The sequence below is a fragment of the Canis aureus genome, chromosome 15 (genome assembly GCF_053574225.1).
Source record: "Canis aureus isolate CA01 chromosome 15, VMU_Caureus_v.1.0, whole genome shotgun sequence".
Taxonomy (NCBI): Eukaryota; Metazoa; Chordata; class Mammalia; order Carnivora; family Canidae; genus Canis; species Canis aureus.
This window is the reverse complement of record NC_135625.1, coordinates 25,543,965-25,562,574: the sequence shown is the minus strand read 5'-3', so window position 1 is coordinate 25,562,574 and position 18,610 is coordinate 25,543,965. Positions and strand designations below refer to the sequence as shown.

The window sequence follows — 18,610 nt, the reverse complement described above, 5'->3', positions numbered from 1 at the left end:
TCTCCATTATTTTAACCTCAAGGGTAGGAAAACAAAGCCTAAACTACTGTTTAAAGTTTTCCCAGCAATCAACCAATAATCATTTGTCCGAGTTGCAGAGCTAAATTTTTAACATATATTGTTCCAATCTAGATAAGTTAGTTAGCTTATCACAAATTTCAAAATGTCCCACTTCCTCCTTTAAAATCTATAAATTTTGTCCCTGATAGGGATAACTAAGAGTATGTGATAATTTTCTGTGTACTGTTGGGAATGAGTTACGACATATTTCTTTATTGGTTAACCAACAAAGGACAATAGGATATAAGGAGAACATTCACAAGGGATAGTCTTGAAAAATCTATGGAAAGTACCCAAATTATTGAATCAAAAGAGCATATAATTTATCCATAGATGCTGAGTTTTTGGCTTGGATCACTTAACCAGATTAGTGATTTGCTCCTGCTGACCATCTGGACAGTCTCCTAATTTAACTGGATGTAACAGAAACCACGTATGCTAAATCTGCAAGAATCAAAAGCCTACTGTGTTTTTAAAACTACATGGAAAGTAATGTTAGAGAAAAAAATACTCTAAGCCTCCAGAATATATATTTTGGCCTATCTCTATATTCCTAGAGACATAAACAATTTTTATTTGGTCTGTGATTTGAATCCCATTAGGAAAACTGACAGCATGGTCAACATAAAAATTTTTAGCTATTCTGAGGCCAATTTTATAGCACCTTTCAGTTTCTGAAAAACCCTGAACTTGCGACTAGATGGGAAGATGGCTAGGGCTACACTGTTGAAAAGCAAAGCATGAGCTCTGCGTGAGCAAAGCAGAGAAGTCATTAATAAACACCCTGTGAGTGGTTTACTATGTGGAGAAAGAACATCTTGCAGGTGAGTGATAATTATGAAGTGCCAACATTTCATGTAACTCAGAAGAACTATAGGATTGGGACACCTGGGTGGCTCAGTGGTCGAGCATCTGCCTTTGGCTCAGGCCATGATCTCAGGGTCCTGGGATGAGTCCCACATCAGGTTTACCACAGGGAGCCTACTTTTCCCTGGCCTATGTCTCTGCCTCTCTCTCTCTGTGTCTCATGAATAAATAAATAAATAAATAAAATTTAAAAACAAAGAAGAACTATAAAAAAAGCTTTTTTTTTTTTTTTTTTTTTTTTTTAAAGAGGGTAAGAGGGAAGAAAATGATAAGATTAAGTAAGAGGAATAGAATGCATGGCAGAAGTAGCACCAAGTTTCTGGAACAACTGACTTTTTCTCCAGCTTTACTGGTTTTCATCTGTACAGACTTATCTTCTTTGACTTCAGGGATAATGAAAAGTTCAGCGGCCTCAGCTACTGAATTGCCTTTCTTTATTATGTCTGAACTCCTATATCTAAAGTCAAGTAAATCATTTATTTGCCCATGTTGATATGTGTGCCAATTGTCCTCTAGACACAATAGCAGCCAGTCAACGAGGTCGGTTCATGGTACTGTTAACAGATATAATTGTTATTTCTGTGTGTGGTCTTCCGTTCAAAATCAAACATTAAGGGATCTCACAACTTAGTGAGTTATAGGTAAGTTTTACATAATGCTGATAATTTTTACACAATGCTAACTTAAAAGGACAGGGGAGGAATAAGGAGGAGGAAGAGACGATAACAAAGACGGCATTTTAAAAGCACAAGAAAACCACCAGGGAAAAGACTATCATCACCTTTGGTTTGGTAAGAAGGAAAGATCCCTTTATTTCTCTGTCCTCTCTCACTGCTGTATTTGTTCCAATTCTTTTACAAGTGACCAAAAACTAAATGCAAAACTCAAACTTTTAAAAAAGCAAAATCCAGAGAAATACTGTTTTATTTTTAAAACTTTTAAACAAGCAAAATCCAGAGAAATACTGTTTTTACAACCACTTAGTTTCAACATGACACATACAGCACACTACCTACAGTTAGCTCTCTCTCCGTAGAATCTGAATGGGTGACGGGCACTGGGGGTTATTCTGTATGTTAGTAAATTGAACACCAATAAAAAATAAATTAAAAAAAAAAAAAAAGAATCTTCGACTCTAAAATCTACATCACAATAACTGATGTTCCTACGAAGGACTCTCATTTTAGGGAAAATTGACTATGCCTGATATACCTCCACTTAATAAGATAGAGGACTGCAGAATGCTCTTAAAAGACTTACATCACAAAAATAAGGTTAAAATTTGGATTGTGGAACTTAATGGATAGTCTTCAAAAATAGGAAAACCTGACACTCCAGAAACACTCACTCACTAAAGATTCTATAATGGAAAATCTAAATGTTCAGACATTTTGAGGTGGTCCTTGTTTTCTAAAGAGAAAAGACATTCAAAACTCATGCACTGCCTAATGGAGAACATCTGCTTTGCAGACAGAGCAGACCCCTCAGGTTATTTTTAAGGAAGACTGTATGAAGTTTCCATTCTCGCCTAAACTTTGTAATTACAACAAAGGGAGCTATCTGGAAACCATCTTGGGTGGAGAACAGTGAAATGAGTCAAGGATATCTGGCCAAGAGAAGAGAAAATATTGAGGAATACAGTAAATATCTTCTCATCCATTGCCTGCAGGGTTATGTTGAAAGGGAATTACAACTCTCTATAACTACTGAGAAAAAAAAAAATCTGGCAGGATATAAGAAGGCAGATTTCAAGCTAATAAAAGGAAAAACTGAGTACAATTAAGAAACAGAATGAGCTAGTTGATAAAGTAACTTTGAAGTATTCAGCCAGAGGGTGGAATTAGGTGTCAAGAACATTTTAGAGGAAATTTCTGTATTGGGAGGACCTTGGATTCAATGATTAAAAAATTTTTTTAAGATTTTATTTATTCATGAGACAGAGAGGCAGAGACAGAGACATAGGCAGAGGGAGAATCAGGCTCCCTACAGGGAGCCTGATGTGGGACTCAATCCCCAGACCCCAGAATCCTGACCTGAGCCAAAGGCAGAGTGATTGAAAAATAGTTTCACATAGAAAAAATTGCAAAAATAACATAGCCATTTCATGAGATAGGAGAAGGTGAAAGACCAAACTGGTTATTAGAGCGCTGAAAATATTTCTCATATATAAATGCTCTCTATATCTTCATGTCCATGTGGTCAACTGTTTATGATAACTTGCCCATAATTCAGTTTGCAAGCAATCTTTGTATAAGCAGTAATTTGATTTATTTCTATAATACCTTTCAAGCTTTATTAATGCACACAATGAGCAAATCCTCAAAAATACGTCATCACTGAAGAATTCTAATAAGGATGATTACTTAATAATACCAGTACTACAAAGAAGACAGCATTACCTCACATATTATAATTAATGCCGACCAGTAAGATATCATCAACGCCATCGCAACTATGTTTATAAAATGCAAACCTGTTAAACCACCAGCCAGACTGATCTTCTTCTGCACAGTTCCCTTCGTAGTTGTCATGATCTCTGTCCCATGTGCTGAATTTCATTCTCTGGTGACTACCCCACCATTGCACCTCAGGATGAAGATTCCCAGCAAGGGAGTCTCCAGCTGTTCCAGAATATTCCCCAATGTTCAACTCATAGGAATTCTAAAGGAAAAGAGGCAACTTCCACTATTAGTTGTCACTATAATGTTTTATTTACTGTTAATAATTAAGTTAATGTTAATAATTGCTTATTAAACAAAAGAACAGGTTTTACTGTATATCTTTGTTTCCTCTGGCTTCAGGGTTTATATTTTACACAATTAATTCCTGATGCTACTTATTTGAAAATTTGAGTACCTTTTCATCTCCAACTTTGAAAAGTTTATATTGTGCATAGCGGCTGTTTTTTTCAAAATCTGCAAGGTCAATTTTTAAAGTGTAGTCTCCTAAAAAAAAAAAAAAGCAAGAAGTTATTGAGTATTTCTGATGTGTGAGATGACATTGATTAATTGAGGTTAAAAACAATTCAAGGCTCTATTTTACTTGAACCATTTCCTTCTGCCATGAGTCAGTTTTCAAAGAATAAACAGTGACTCCATTGTATTTACAGCATGAACATTTTATTGTGTATTTTACTTGAAAATAGCTAGGGACAAAATATTAAAGATGGAAATTTTTTATAGATCTATTACTGGTAAAAGCTAGTGAAATCCATTTGACAAAGAACAATAGAAAATAAGTCATTATTTAGTTACCAGATTAAGAAATCTGACAATGAGAGGTGCCTCGGTGGCTTAGGGGGTTAAACATTGGACTCTTGGCTTCAGCTCAGATCATGATCTTAGGATCATGAGATCGAGTCCCACATCGGTCTCCACACTGGGTATGGAGCCTGCTTAGGATTCTCTCTCTCCTCTCCCTCGGCCCCTCCCCCTGCTCACACACACATGCTCTCTCAATCTCTCTCTCTCTCAAAAAAAAAATCTAAAAATGAAACAATAGAAGTTTTAAGAAGTTTAAAGATTTGTCTGCTTTTTCTTTAAGAACGTTGATCATAAAAGTAAATAATAATTGAACTAGTTGGTATCATCAAGTGATCTTTTCTCCATTGTCCCATCATTTGTGAATCACAAAGATTATTCTTTTTTTGGAAAACAGAACTATTGTCAAAAGCCAGAGAGTTATAAACCAAACTAACTTAGATAATATACGTTCTATCCTCTTACTTCGATAGGTAATATTTCACAATGACCTATGAGGCTGGGTTTGAATTTAGTGTCTTTGTCTCCTTGGGATTCCAAGTCAGAACCTGCAAGCCCAGAGGGAGAGGCCCTCTGGACTCCATCGCACGGGTCTCGTGTATGGTCTGCTTCCTCTCTTCCTTTCCCTATCTCCATTCTCCATCATGCACAAAAAGGGCCTTGTCCACATTTGTGGACATTCCAGCCCGCACATCCAAGCTCTCTTTACACCCACATGAAAAGCTATTGCTTTACCTCCCCTCAGGCTTAGGGATGTGCCCACCAGCAACACAATCTTCTCAAGGGGGATAGATAAAAAGAGGCATGAACAGGTCCTGGAAACAAGCTCAGGGCTGTTTGGGCAGGGAATGCTGGATTGGCTGTTACTGAGTGTGGGAGGAGTGTGGGCTTCTGTTGGCGGTGGCACTCTAGCCCCCAGACTCTTCCTCCCCTGGAGCTCTCTAATGTGGAATTCTGGAAGAAACCCCTCTAATCTTATCGAAAGGCAGGAGAGCTTATATGAACCAAGACTGTGAAGTGGATGAGAACAGTAAGGCAGGCTAAGTTAACTCTCCTAAAATATACTTTACATTGTAGGAGAGATACGAAGTCTCAGTCTCAATGTTTCAGGTAATCATCTAAATATCTTTATGGTCAATAACTAAATCAAAATGCAATTACAGACCATTCCTAAATTCATTTTATTGCAAACACTTCCAGTCAAAACTTATGTAATGGGGATAAGGCTATTTTCAGAGGAAATTCACTAGCCTTAAGTGCTCTCACAATTAAAGAATGCAGGGACAAAGCATGGGTTTTCCTTGGGATGATGTGATATGTGGTTGTGAAGCCTGGAACTGATAAATACATTTTTGCTGTCATGAGAGTAGGAGACTGAACACCAATTAAAACATAAAGGGGAAGCAGATGTGTTGGCAAAGTACATCTGGGTGAATAAGCATTTAACAATAATTTGAAAAAAAATAATAATTTGACAAATAATTTTGAACTTTGTGTATTTAGAAAGAGCCAAGTGTTACTTCTTAGAGTTTTCATAGTTTCAGTAAGAAACCAGATAACTATTAATGTGTCCCAAAAAAAGCAGGTATGATAAGTGTTATATATCTATCATAAAGCACTCAAAACTATGAAAATAAATACATTGAAGGAAGGGATATCTTATATAAATTTAGAGAGCATTGATCACAAGAAGGACAAGCAAAGAAAGTTCTCAGGATTCTAAGATTATCTATTCTCTCTGTCTATTATTCTGGTGTCTCAAAGATCCCTATAATTATAATCCTACTTATGAATTATGAATATAGAAATACCAATAACTTTCCTTAACTTGGATGAAACAAGCAAACTCTTGCTTTTATGTTTAATGCATTGCCAGTATGATATAGCATACTTTCTTGAGCAATACAATTGCCTTTTATAAAACATTCTGCATCAGACCTCAGTGGGGCTGCCTATGATCTTGGCTTTACACTTGAGACAAGGAAGGCAATGGGCTGGAGTAAATTTTGATCATGGGAAAGAGAAACTTAGAAAATTCATCAAACTAATGATATTTTAGGCAAATACTGAACCCTAACAGAAGATACCCATGCAGTACATAAGACAAGGGGAATCATACAGATGTCTTCAATTTGAAATGTGTCAATAAAATAAAACAGCTTGATGGATGGCTAGATATGTGATTAAAATAATAAAAACACTAAAATGTTAGTGTAGAATCTAGGTCGTAGGTTGAATCTTTTGTCAATTTTGCTGTATCTTCGAAATTTTTCAAAATAAAAGCTGAAGGGGATAGAGACAAGAAGATTTCTTATGGTGTTTTTTGCAAAAACAGCCTCAATGACCTAAATGTTGGCCTCAACCTTTGCAATGCCACTTTGTAACTCCTTCCATCAAGTCTGTTTCCCTTTTTTGATTTGTTTTGTTTTGTTTTGTTTCCCATTAAATTGCGCTGCTCCTGTGACTTGCTTTTACCAGAAGAAGGCAGTAAAAATGATCATGTGCCGGTTCTAAGGCTAGGTCTCAAGAAACTTCGGTACTTGAACTCTCTCTTTTTTGGAACACTGCCTGCAATACAAGAACAGGTCCAGGCAAGCTACCTGGAAGGTGAGAGACGGTAAAGAGCAGAGCTCAGTGGTTCCATCTGAGACCCACTATAATAGCCAGCCTCCAGCAGACCAGGACATCGGTCACAGACCCATGAGCACGCCCAGCCAAGATCGGCAGCACGCAGCCTTGATGAGCAACACCGCCCAGCCAACTTGTACATTTGTGAGCAATAATAAATGTTTGTGACTTTAAGCCAATAAATCTTGAAGTGGTTTGTTACATACTATTATTGTGACAGTAGATAGCTGACCCAAGTATAATTTGAGGAACTTGAAGCATTAAAAAAAAAAAAAAAAAAAAGATGATGACATTATATTTCCTTTCTGGAAATAGAAAATAAATATATGAGAAATCTCCCATTCCAGTCCAGATCTAGTTTTCTTTGCTTCTGGTCCTAGTTTTAAGTGACCACAGTTTATAAGGGGGATTATTGCCCAGAAGGGATCGTGGCCATCTGCAAAACACAGCAGTTACTGAATTGGTTCCGTTGCCTATGGTTTAGTGAAAACATTTTAGTGTTGTTTCTTTTTAATCGTACTTCAAGTGAATTTGGTAACAGGCAAACCTTACCTTGCGTGGTCAGTAAGTGAAGATTTTTGTTACCCAACCAATATTCACCATTTTCCTGAACAAAATTTCCAAAGCCATTTTCATAGTCATCCCAGCCCCTAAAATAATTTAAAGTAAAAGCTGATTTTAGCAAAACCCGAAAGGACCTTTGGAGTAACCCAGGTACCCACCCCTCCTAACTACTGCTCACAACCCCCAACATTTTCTTGATTACTAAATGAACTTTCAGTCTCTTACTTAGAGAGTGAAATTCTAATTATAGACCTCAGGATATAATAAAAAGGCTTAGTTTCTAATCTCACACATGCTACTCCAAATAAATCCTTATGTCATAATTAGCACACCTGTTAAAATTCTCACTGCCATCAGATCGTCTCTGAATTACAGTCCATCCTCCTCCATCAGACATGTCACAGTAAACGGAGAATATTGCTGGGCTCTGGAGAGGTTTGATTTTGTAAAATCCACTGCGCTTATACCCATCATTAAAAATCTCTGAACAGTCTGTTTGCAAAACAAAGTAATGTAACATTTGTTATGTGTCTTTTTTCACCCCCATGGGAGCCTCTGGATGAGATTACCTCAATACTAATGGAGACAGATAAACACATGGTATAGATAATCAGCTTTTTAAAATTGCATCTTGGATGTCTTCCAGTAGATATTAGGCAAGTCTCATTTCCTTTCCTAGTATTTAATGATCATCTGACTCCTTGACATGATCACAAAAATAAAATAGGGATTTGATTTCTTATTTCTGATTTTTGTGGAAAATAATGAAAAAATTATATATATTCAGTTAATTACAGTATATTTAAGTGGAGCTTATAGCTTTATCTGACAGGATAACAGAACTGATCACCCCTATGATGCTGAAATGGAAGTAGAAATAAAACCTCAAACAATTTAATATGGGTTATCTTGACTTCAAGCATTATAAATCATTCTGAACATCTGGAGATGAATTCAAAATAGTAATCTTCTTGTTAGAGTCTTATAACCTCCCAGGCTCAACCTCCCAGGCTAACCCACTGAAATTTCTAACAGTCCATGCATTCTTAGATGTTTTTGCTAAAAACTGCAAGTTTCCACTCTTCCTTTTATCCCTGTATTCTTCTTTGCCATGATAGTTCTTTGACTATTGAAGCAAGCATTAGATACCAATTTGAATAATGAATTTCAATATGAATTGAATTTGATATGAATTTCTTAAATTGCTTGAGGGTAGGATAAATTAATTGCCCCGGGTCTCATCTAGGCAGATACATACACATTTAGAGAATATGGCGAGAGAATGGACTTCACCATTGTTTCGATGCCTAGGAAGCTATGTTTACAGGTTGGTTGAAGTTGTGGTCGCATTAAGAGATGGTCTCAGATGGTTACAGACTTTTGAGTAAAAATACTATAGCTTAACACTATAGCTAACTTTCACTCTTTACCCTTATCATTTTGTTAATTTCCTTCTTTTTTTAAAAAAAAATTTCTGTTCCTGATTGGATAATTCTATTCTGTTAGCATATTTTAAAGTTCTATCTTCATTTTCACTGTTTTGATGCCAAACTGTCTACAACTCTATTTTGTTACAAATAAAATATACTGCACATTAAATTGGTGAATAGGCAATATGAATTAAAAGAGAAAGGAAAATTTACTTAGTCACTTCCAAAAGCCCTCACCAGGGACACCTGGGTGGCTCAGTTGTTGAGGGTATGCCTTCCGCTCAGGGCCTGATCCTGGGGTCCTGGGATCGAGTTCCACTCTGGCTGCCTCCCACCCCCCCCCAGGGAGCCTGCTTCTCCCTCTACCTATGTCTCTGCTGCTCCCTCTGTGTCTCTCATGAATGAATAAATAGAATCTTGGAAAAAAAAAAAAAAAGCCCTCACCAGCTTGAGACCAATCATATACTACTGCTTTGGTGAGATGTTCATCTTTGTAATGATTTAGGCTTTATTTGTGTATTTATTTCTGAGTTTCAGAAGCTCATTCTTTATGTGTGCTAGATTCTTAAAAAAAAAAAATCCTTTTTTGGCAATTAAACAAGAAGAAAAACATTACCTAAAATTGGTTCAGTGTTGTTCACTTTGTGGTCAAGTAAATTGTACAACACTTTTCATTAAAATAAGCAGATTTTAACCTTGTTAAGAAAGGAGCTCTTTGCTTACATATAATCTCCTACCAAAGAGCTGAATAGTAAAGACTCCAAAGATTCAAACTATTTTCCAGGCAAATATGGAAATGATTAGCTATAACTTTTTCCTCTGGAAAACTTTGTGAAAATAGCATTTGCAGCCAATATTTTCTATTTGTTTCTATTTTATGCCAACTGCAAGTTTGTTTGTGTTTAAAAAATTTTTTTTCCTTCTTCCCAGAGGAAAAAACCAAACACAACTTAAATCCAGAGGAAAGCTTTCAACTTAAAAAAAAAGGGGGGGGGGGGATAAACACAAAAAATACCCATCAAGTGAAAAAACATAAAAAAAAAAAAAAAAAAAAAAACCCACCAGTATTAAAATTGCTCATAAGAAATAAGTTAGAAACAAGGAACCTGCCTTGGGGAAATGTGACTTGCACTGTGATAGCAGGAAGGTCAAGCAATGTAGGCTGTGAAACATTAACTAGGTATTTAAAACTATGATTTTCAAAATCTTTCGACCCACTCAACTCTCTGAAGAATAATAGGCAGGCAAAGGCAGGGTTACAAAGCTCTGTGTTCATAGGAGTTCAAAAAAACAAAAAGGGAGTTTTGGGCACTTACATAATACTAGACTGAGGCCAAGATTTCCTGCCCTCTGACAAACACTGCACTAAACTGGACGAGGTGAATACTTTCTCTGATCATGCAGAAAGCAAGACATGCTGGAAGGCTAAACATTTAAGCTTCACAAAGTGACATGACAGCCTACCAAATGGACTTCCCTCTTGTCCCGGGATGGTGGCTGAGCTCAAAGCTGAGAACCAAAGACACAGTGTACCCCACATTCTAAACTCAAAGAAAGGCCAATGTGAGCTCAGCAGCCACTCAGGGGCATGCTGGGAAATGCTAGAGCTAGCCCTGCTATAGTCATTCTCACCCCCCAGGTGACATTAAGAAGGAAACTTAAAGGAAGAAAGGATCTTGCTTCTTTGGAGAGGGCATGATTCTTGAGGGATAGGGAGTGTGGGCTCTCTCCTGTGAAAACAAGGGAGAGAGTACACAATGCAGATAGATGGCTGACTTTCATGGGGCGGTTCTTTTGTACTAACTGCTATTGTAATCATGTTACATGTGGTAACTCTTAATCTTTACAATAAAGAAGCATTCTTAAAATTCCACTTTACAGATGGGGAATATGAGGGCCATAAAGGTTAAGTAACTTGCTCAAAGGCTACAGCTAGCAAGATGGGCAGCTGCAATTTGAAACCAGACTTCAATGATTCTACCATAGATGAAGAATATTACACAGACCTAGTGACTTCTGGGTTTTCTTTTTTTAAATGTGATATCCAAAGCCAGAAAATGACTATCATCTATCTTATTATATGTGTTATAATTTTATAAGACAAACACACATACACACACTATAATGGTTTGTCTAGACCCTATTCTTGGGATTCTTCGATCCTACTCCTGCTTATATAGTCAGTGCCTCCTCTGACCTTAACCACTACACGTACTGCCTCAAGAGATTTGTCTCATAAAGACTGAGGGCCCTGCAGAAGGGGATCTGGTTAAACCAGTGATCTTGTTGGTTGAATAGATATGATGCCACAGGCTGTTGTGATGGTCACCAATTAATGTGACTGTACCACTATTATCTTTTAATTTATATACATAATTCAATAGCAGCCAAAAGCTTCAACAAAAGATGCATTTAATTATATGTTGTATAAAAATCACATGATTTGTGCATTATTTGCACAAATTGCTAAGTTGTATGCAACCAGGTGTTTTCTACCATGAGATGAATTAGAATTCAGAAAACAAATTAGTACTAATACGGCAACTTGTAAATAAAAACAAAGAAACTCATATTTTGACAGATGGTATACATGAAAATTTAATTTTTTTAATTTAAGGGAGCCAAAAACAAACTTTGGTAGCAAGTTCTTATATATCTTATACAATATTACATATATTATGTTAAATATATTTTTAGTATTTATGGTTGTTATATATTTCATTTATCCAGGGTTTGCCCTTGGCAGGCTCTCCAGTACTATGTGCCTATATGCTAAAAGATAAAGCCAAATTATAATTTATTCCTCCTTTTCCCTCATGATTCTACTGTATATGAAGAATATTACACAGATCTACTAACTTCTGGGTTCTTAAAAAAATGTTTTATCCTGGGATGCCTGGGTGGCTAAGCAGGTGAGCATCTGACTTTGGCTCAGGTCATGATCCCAGGGTCTTGGGATCAAGTCCCGCATCAGGCTTCCTGCGGGGAGCCTGCTTCTCCTTCTGCCTATATCTCTGGCTCTCTCTCTGTGTCTCTCATGAATAAATAAATAAGACCTTTAAAAAAATGTTATATCCAAAACCAGAAAATGTCTATCTAATTACATGCATTGTAACATTATAAGACATACACACACTATAATGGTTTGTCTGGACCCTGTCCATGTGTTCTTCCATCCAACTCCTGCTTATACAGTCTTCCACTGACCGTGGCATTTCCATTTCCTAGTAACTAATTTGTGCTTTATTCCTTGGTGACTTCTCGTTTCCCAAGGACTCCACGCAGCGCTCCTGACACAAGGATTGGAGTTTTAACTCGTAAACCTCATTCTTCCCATGACTGGTTGCACAGTACTAGTAACAATCATCCAATCACCTGCCTCCTGGCATGATGGGACACTTGAACACTTGAATCTGTGTTCACAACCTGCTCAGATTATATTTGAGTAGATACCCTGGGTTTTGAGCTTAGTTTGGAATTTGGAATAATGGGAACTTCCCTTCCACCCGTCAGTTCTTTGCCCTTGAGATTAGCTGTGTACCACTTTTGGAATCATATAAGGCTCCAGTAGCATTGGGTTGGGTTCTTCGGAACCCTCTGTCCTTGCCTTGCAGGTGGCTGCCTCTTGCTGCATCCTCATACAGTCTTTCCTCTGTGCACCAGTGTCCCTGGTGTCTCCTCTTACATGGATACTAGTCAGATTGGTGGGACCCATCCTAATGGCCTTATTTTAACTTAGTCTCTTCTTTTAAGCCTCTGTCTCCAGATGCAGTCATATTCTTAGGCATTAGTGGTTAGAACTTCAACATATGAATAGGGAGTGGGGCACAACTCAGCCCATAAGACAAAGTCATCAATCAAATGGCCATTTGGCCATTCTAGTTACTCCCTTCTCTGAGTCAACCCTGTTATCAACAATGATTGGCCTAATTAATCCAATGAGATCTTACCCCAACATCTGTATCTTACACTTTCTACAGTCTCAGGATAGGTAGCTAAAACCTGCTAAGTGGATAACTGACCACATTACCATGAGGCTCCAAGCATCATCAACTGAAAAAGGCACTGAATTGCCCCAATAACCTACCTCCTACCTGAAAGGAAGCAAAGCCTTCTACCAGGTGACCCCAGGAAATCATGGTCCTCCTCAGCCTATGAAAAGAACTTTGGGGAGAAGCCTGACCTGATTCTGGTCTTGAACAATCTCATCCACATCCATCAGCAAAAGCACATCCCTTTTCAGTGCTGTAGGGGTTCTCATTAAATGCGACCTAAATTCTCATTTAATTGGAATAGAACCTAGGCACTATATGTATAGTTTCCCGTGGGTCATTGCCTTTCTACACGTTTTGCAAGCAGGGTTTATGTTCTGGACTATTTTTTCAAGGATCTTCATAGAGTAAATAGCCTTAGAAGATAGAGACAGTGTCTCCCTCTAAAGCAGATGACAGTTTCGTTTCTGTCCACTTTCGTAACAATAACGTCTCTTACAAAGGAAAAAAGAATGGGCCAATTTGGTTGTAACCCATAATAAAAGATTGATTTTTATTGATTTCTTAAACTCAGGTTCCTCAGCAGGGACACAGCCCAGTGCCTCCACATTCTCCCTGGATTACTCTGCTCTGCTCCCGAAGTATTTGCAAGCAAGAGATATTGGTACAAACATGAAGACTCCTGACCCAGTCTCTTATCTTCTCCTGGCATCCATAAAACAGCGGCAGTTTAATTTGTCAAGCAGCCAATAGAGTAAAACCTCAGACCCTTCACAGTTCTTTTATTGGCATCAGCATTTTACAAGGTCACCAGGTGATTCTGATGGGTAGCCCTGGCTACCCATGGTCTTCAAGGAATTTCTACTGATTCTGTTTTTGTTTGATGGCTTTCCTGAGCTTTCTTTCATTGTATTGCCTAATCATCACCATGGTTCTCTTCTTAGATTCTAGTTCCTGGCTCGCTGCCCCTGAGATTGCTTCAGACAGTGCCTTTATTTCCCAAGCCTATTTTTACCCAAGCTGTCCTTGCTTCCTCTTTGTTGCATGCCGCGAGCCACCGGCCATCCTCACACTACCTTCGATCCCTTCACCACAGGCCTTCTTCTGATCCCTACGTGAAGGAAGGGCAGTTGGACTCCCAAGAATCAAAGGTAGGAGATCAAGGGGCTGGACAATAGAGTGTCAGGAGCCTCTAGATGCAAGTCTGACCAGAAAGAGATTGGGTTCTTGGTAAAGAAAGAAAAAGGGGGCACTTTGTTGAAGCATAGTTTCTAAAATCCTCCCAATTCTTATATCCTACACTGATGAGTGTATTTAGAAACACAAAATAAAGATGTCTTTATTCTATCAGCCTGGAATCTCTTTAGCCTCTACAGTTTTCCATTTATAGTCAGATCTATTTTCCAACTTATATTTGCTTATCTAGCTCTTCCTATCTCTATGTACTACCTTGCTTTCATTCATAAGTGCGAGGCTCTATTATATTCCAGGTACTCTAATAGGCAAGAGGGAAGAAAGAATGATGAAACATCATCCTAGACCTTACAAAGTGCCTGGTTGATTGATCAGGACAGACACATAGACAAAGAAATGATAACATATCATTGCAGTAGCTAGAGCGAACATAGAAACAAAGTGCTCTAGATGACATTCTTGTTTCTGACAATTATGGTTTGGTTACTTTAAAAGATGTCTGGAGGAAGGCATGTGAGTAATTTTCTATTGGAACAATGATATGTGCAATGTGTTGACAATCTAAGGTCATTAAGTTTCCGGGTGGAAACACTGACCCAATCAACAAGGAAATTACCAAACCATAAAATATACAGGGAAAAACAGCCCTTGTATTTCCCTAAATAATTGTGACCCTTTTTCTTTCCCTGCCTTTTTATTCTATTACCTTACTTACTACCCTAAAGCACGTAACAGTTTCAGAAGGGAAAACTGTATAAACGTAACAAGAAATGATGCACGATTAAAAACAAAACTCAATTGTAGAACTTCACAAATATAATTGACTATTTGCCCACCGGTATCTAAATGATCTATTGTCTTTAATCTCTCATTAAAATATATAAATTCTGAGATATTTAGCTTTGGTATTATATATCGCCTGCAGAGGTTATAGAGAGAAAAGGATTAAATGTGGTAGAAGGTATTTAAATTTGGTATAATGCTTCATGTTGCTCGTTACTGGAATAGGAAAAGCTCTTTAGCAAAACCTGAAGTACCAAACAATGAGCATCACCTTTGCACATGGGTGTATATTTTAAGTTCCTGAAGCAATTAGGAAAAATAGGTTCTGACCTGCATACTGCCTCTTGCCTCCAAGGTCAATGACATTATTCTCCTCTCCTTTATCGAGGAATTGGATTTCCTTCTCATGCAAAAGCCGCGTGATCTTGACCTGTTGCTGTTTGACCCGGGTCTCGAGCAGGTGCACTTGGGCTCTGAGCCGCGCCTGCTCCTGGAGACAGTTCTCAAGAGCCTGCAAAGTGATGTGCATCTCATTCTCATTGGGAAATAAATGCTCCTAACCAGTTGGACAAATTAATGATTCAATTTTGTCCCCAACTCCAATTTCAGGATATTATTCTAACCAGAATGCAGTTTGAAAGTTCTGATGCCATTTGTTGTTTGAAGAATAAGTAGTTATAACTATGGCAAAGTGCTTACTAAAAAATTATATATGAATATAAAGTAATCTGAATGACTATGCTAGCAGCTTTAGACTCGTCTCATTCCATCCTCATAATGATTCCAGGAGGAAGGAATTGGCTCAACCCTGGTGATGAAACTTGCTCAGGAATTCCTAGCAGGTAGAAAGAGTCAGGATTCAAATCCAGTTCAAGATCCCTACTCTGTTACTACATGATGCCACCTAAATGCTTTCCTGACAGTAAAGTTTTTATGGCACCATTGTACATTGTTGGTGTATCCATCCCTAAAATACACAAGCTTTTGAATGACCTTTTGGCATTACTGTTTTAAAAATTTGATTTATAATCTGATGACATGTGGTTGCCTTTATAAAGGATGCTAGTTTAGACCCTCATGTCCTTGAGTATCTCACCCACTTACCTGTGGAAATTCTATGAAGTCACTTTAACTTTTTGTGTATTTTTTTTTCCTTCAATTACTTCAGAAAGGGATGGGAGGAGCCTGAGTTTTCCAATGAAGTCGTTTATCTTCTCTAAAAGGGCAAACATCCCAAGAATTTTGAATGTGAAAGAGTTTATCAGCTCCTTTCTAAGAGTTTTCTCAGCCTCTGGCTGAGAACTTTCCAAAGAGAAAGCAAAAATGGTGGGGCGGGGTTCACTGGGAAGGTGAGGTCGGGGGGAGGTAAACTGGTGGAGGTACTAGGACTAGAAGCTTCAATAAAGGCTCTTGAGTACTTGGTGCTGGAAGAGTTCCTGGAGGTAGGGTGGGGGAAAAAAGGACAAAAGACCAATTTTTGCCTCTTTTACCTTGACATCTCTATTTTCAACTTACGTCATGATCTCCTGTGATAAGTGTCAATGTTCACTTCTGAGAAATTCTGTGTTTTCATGTGTGATTGCTTTACACTACTACCTTTATACACATTCTTTCCTAAAACAGCGACCAGATAGATTTCACCATTTACAATTGCCTTTTGGTACATATCTTTGTGTACTGCCTTATATTCATTCCATAAATAGGAGGAGCTACTATACTCCAGGCCCGCTGCTCGGTGGCCCGGAACAGCACAACTAGACACCCTATTTGGATGGTACACTCCCTTCTTATGAAGGCCTGTACTGTAAACACAAAAATTCAGCCTCAAAACTGGAAGTCACATAGCAAGAGAATAGGGAAATGGTGGTACGGGTCTTCTCCCATTTCTAAGTCCACTTTGCTGAATCCCCCCTGGCTATTGCTCAAGGACCATTTCTTATTTGCACTTGGTGCTCTCTCCTCAATACTCCTTGATTTATCCACTCTGAATTATTTGCTTAGCTCCCTGATTCCTACTAGTCTCAAAAATGAATAGCAAGGACATTTCATGGTGTCTGGAATCCTGTGCTGTTTTCCAACAAATGGACATTGGTTGTGATATTGTTAAATATAGTTAAATATAAATTGCACTGTGTAATTTAAAAGTTACTGAAAGTACAGGGCAAGGGTCTTCAATCTTTATGAGACTGCATGTATGGTTTTAGTGAGCTTATTTAAAATTTAGAAGTTTTCTCACTCCTAGAACTTTGAGTAAATGAGTATTTCTCCCTTTTATTTATGGAGGAAGACATGAGTTCATTATAATTACTTTCAAATAATTTGTTTAATTTACACTAATAGGGTTTAATATTGGAAAGCTCAATATTGGGAAAGCCCCGGGTCAATTTTAATCACTAAGGATAGTTTTAAATTTCTAAGATTATTTAACTATCCAAATAGCCTCAGTAAATTAAAAAAGCTTTTACTCATTTATTGTGAATACTGGTTTTTACTTTCAGAAAAAAAGTTTATGTCACTTTTTAAGTGTCCATCATGTGCCAGGTGCTTCCAGAAACCTTTTTCATTTTTTTTCCCTTAGTTAATTTTTTCAGCACCAAATTACTAAAGGTTTTCTGCAAAATAAAAGAAAACTCAGGTCAAAGCAGGTATTATAAATAAATGATCTTACCCAGCTTTCCCTGCCAATTACCAGAATGGTGGTGACAAGGATGAAACTGAACATCTTCAACACTTCTCTCACTGAAACAACTACAAGAACAAAAGAAATTTCATAAACTTAATTTACTGCGAATTATTCATGAGACCAGAACTGGGTTCAGAACTGGCAGAATCCAGGATGTCCAATGCAGCTTCATCTCTAATCTGAGAGTCTTCAAGGAAATTCTCCTGAACTTTCCCATGCTTGCTTCCCACAGAATGATGCTGTTACCTTAAATAGATTGAATCCATTCAATTGCAGAAATAGAGAAAGGACTCTGCTTCTGTGTTCTATTGTTCATGTGTTGCTTTTGCAGAAAAAGCAAAGGCTCTGTAAACACAAAGCCCTGCCTCCAGTGTTTTGGCTGAGCCACTTCCTAGTTGTGTAGTCCTTAGGCAACCTACTAAAATGCTTCTGATTTGTAAATGGAAATCACAATTTCTACCCGATAGGACTGTGGCCATTTGGACATACTTTTAGATACCCTGGTATACAATAATTGCCTAATGAACAAGAACTCATATTGTATATGGAAGACTGCTTTTATTTTTAAAAAAAGAAAAATGAAAAAAGTTACAACTAAAGAAATGATAGGTAATGTTTTTCTTGATGTCTTAATGGATAAGCAAGCTAACAAGATGATATGTCTTTAAGCTCTATTTAAAGTTGTAGAGAAAAACTCACTTTACCACTTCTTGAGATTGTTTAAAAAATCACTCTTGAGGGGCATCTGGGTGGCTTAGTAGGTTAAGGGTCCGATTCTTGATTTCGGCTCAGGTTATGATCTCAGGGTCGTGAGATCAAGCCACACATCGGGCTCTTTGCTGAATGTGGAGCCTGCTTGGGATTCCCTCTCTTCCCTCCCCTGCTAGCCCCCTACCACATGTATGTGCTCTCTAAAATAAAATAAAATAAAATAAAATAAAATAAAATAAAATAAAATAAATCACTCTTGAGGTCATGAGTCTTGATGAAAAATTTTGTTCATCTCAAAATAACTTCTATGTGCTGCCAGTGGTGATTTTTCATACATTTTGGAAGATAAGGAGCACAGACAGGAAGAAATATTTGCATAATCTTCAAATTTTATGCTTACAGTTTCCACTGAAAAAAAGAAAACTGGAATCAACTGAA

The 18,610-nt window shown here is 37.6% G+C and overlaps 1 protein-coding gene across 2 annotated transcripts in view; it reads right to left on the bottom strand.

Moving 5' to 3' along the window:
• The window catches only part of FGL1 (fibrinogen like 1), a 29,955-nt gene that overhangs the window by 890 nt on the left and 10,455 nt on the right, over window positions 1–18,610 (bottom strand). For both annotated transcript variants that reach the window (XM_077848907.1, XM_077848908.1), the window contains 6 exons: window positions 17,447–17,526; window positions 15,109–15,289; window positions 7,712–7,871; window positions 7,368–7,465; window positions 3,784–3,872; window positions 3,401–3,588 (listed from right to left, as the gene is read on the bottom strand). In XM_077848907.1, coding sequence (XP_077705033.1) covers window positions 3,401–3,588; window positions 3,784–3,872; window positions 7,368–7,465; window positions 7,712–7,871; window positions 15,109–15,289; window positions 17,447–17,500 — 770 coding nt within the window. In that variant the 5' untranslated portion in view covers window positions 17,501–17,526. The remainder of the gene's footprint in view (window positions 1–3,400; window positions 3,589–3,783; window positions 3,873–7,367; window positions 7,466–7,711; window positions 7,872–15,108; window positions 15,290–17,446; window positions 17,527–18,610) is intronic.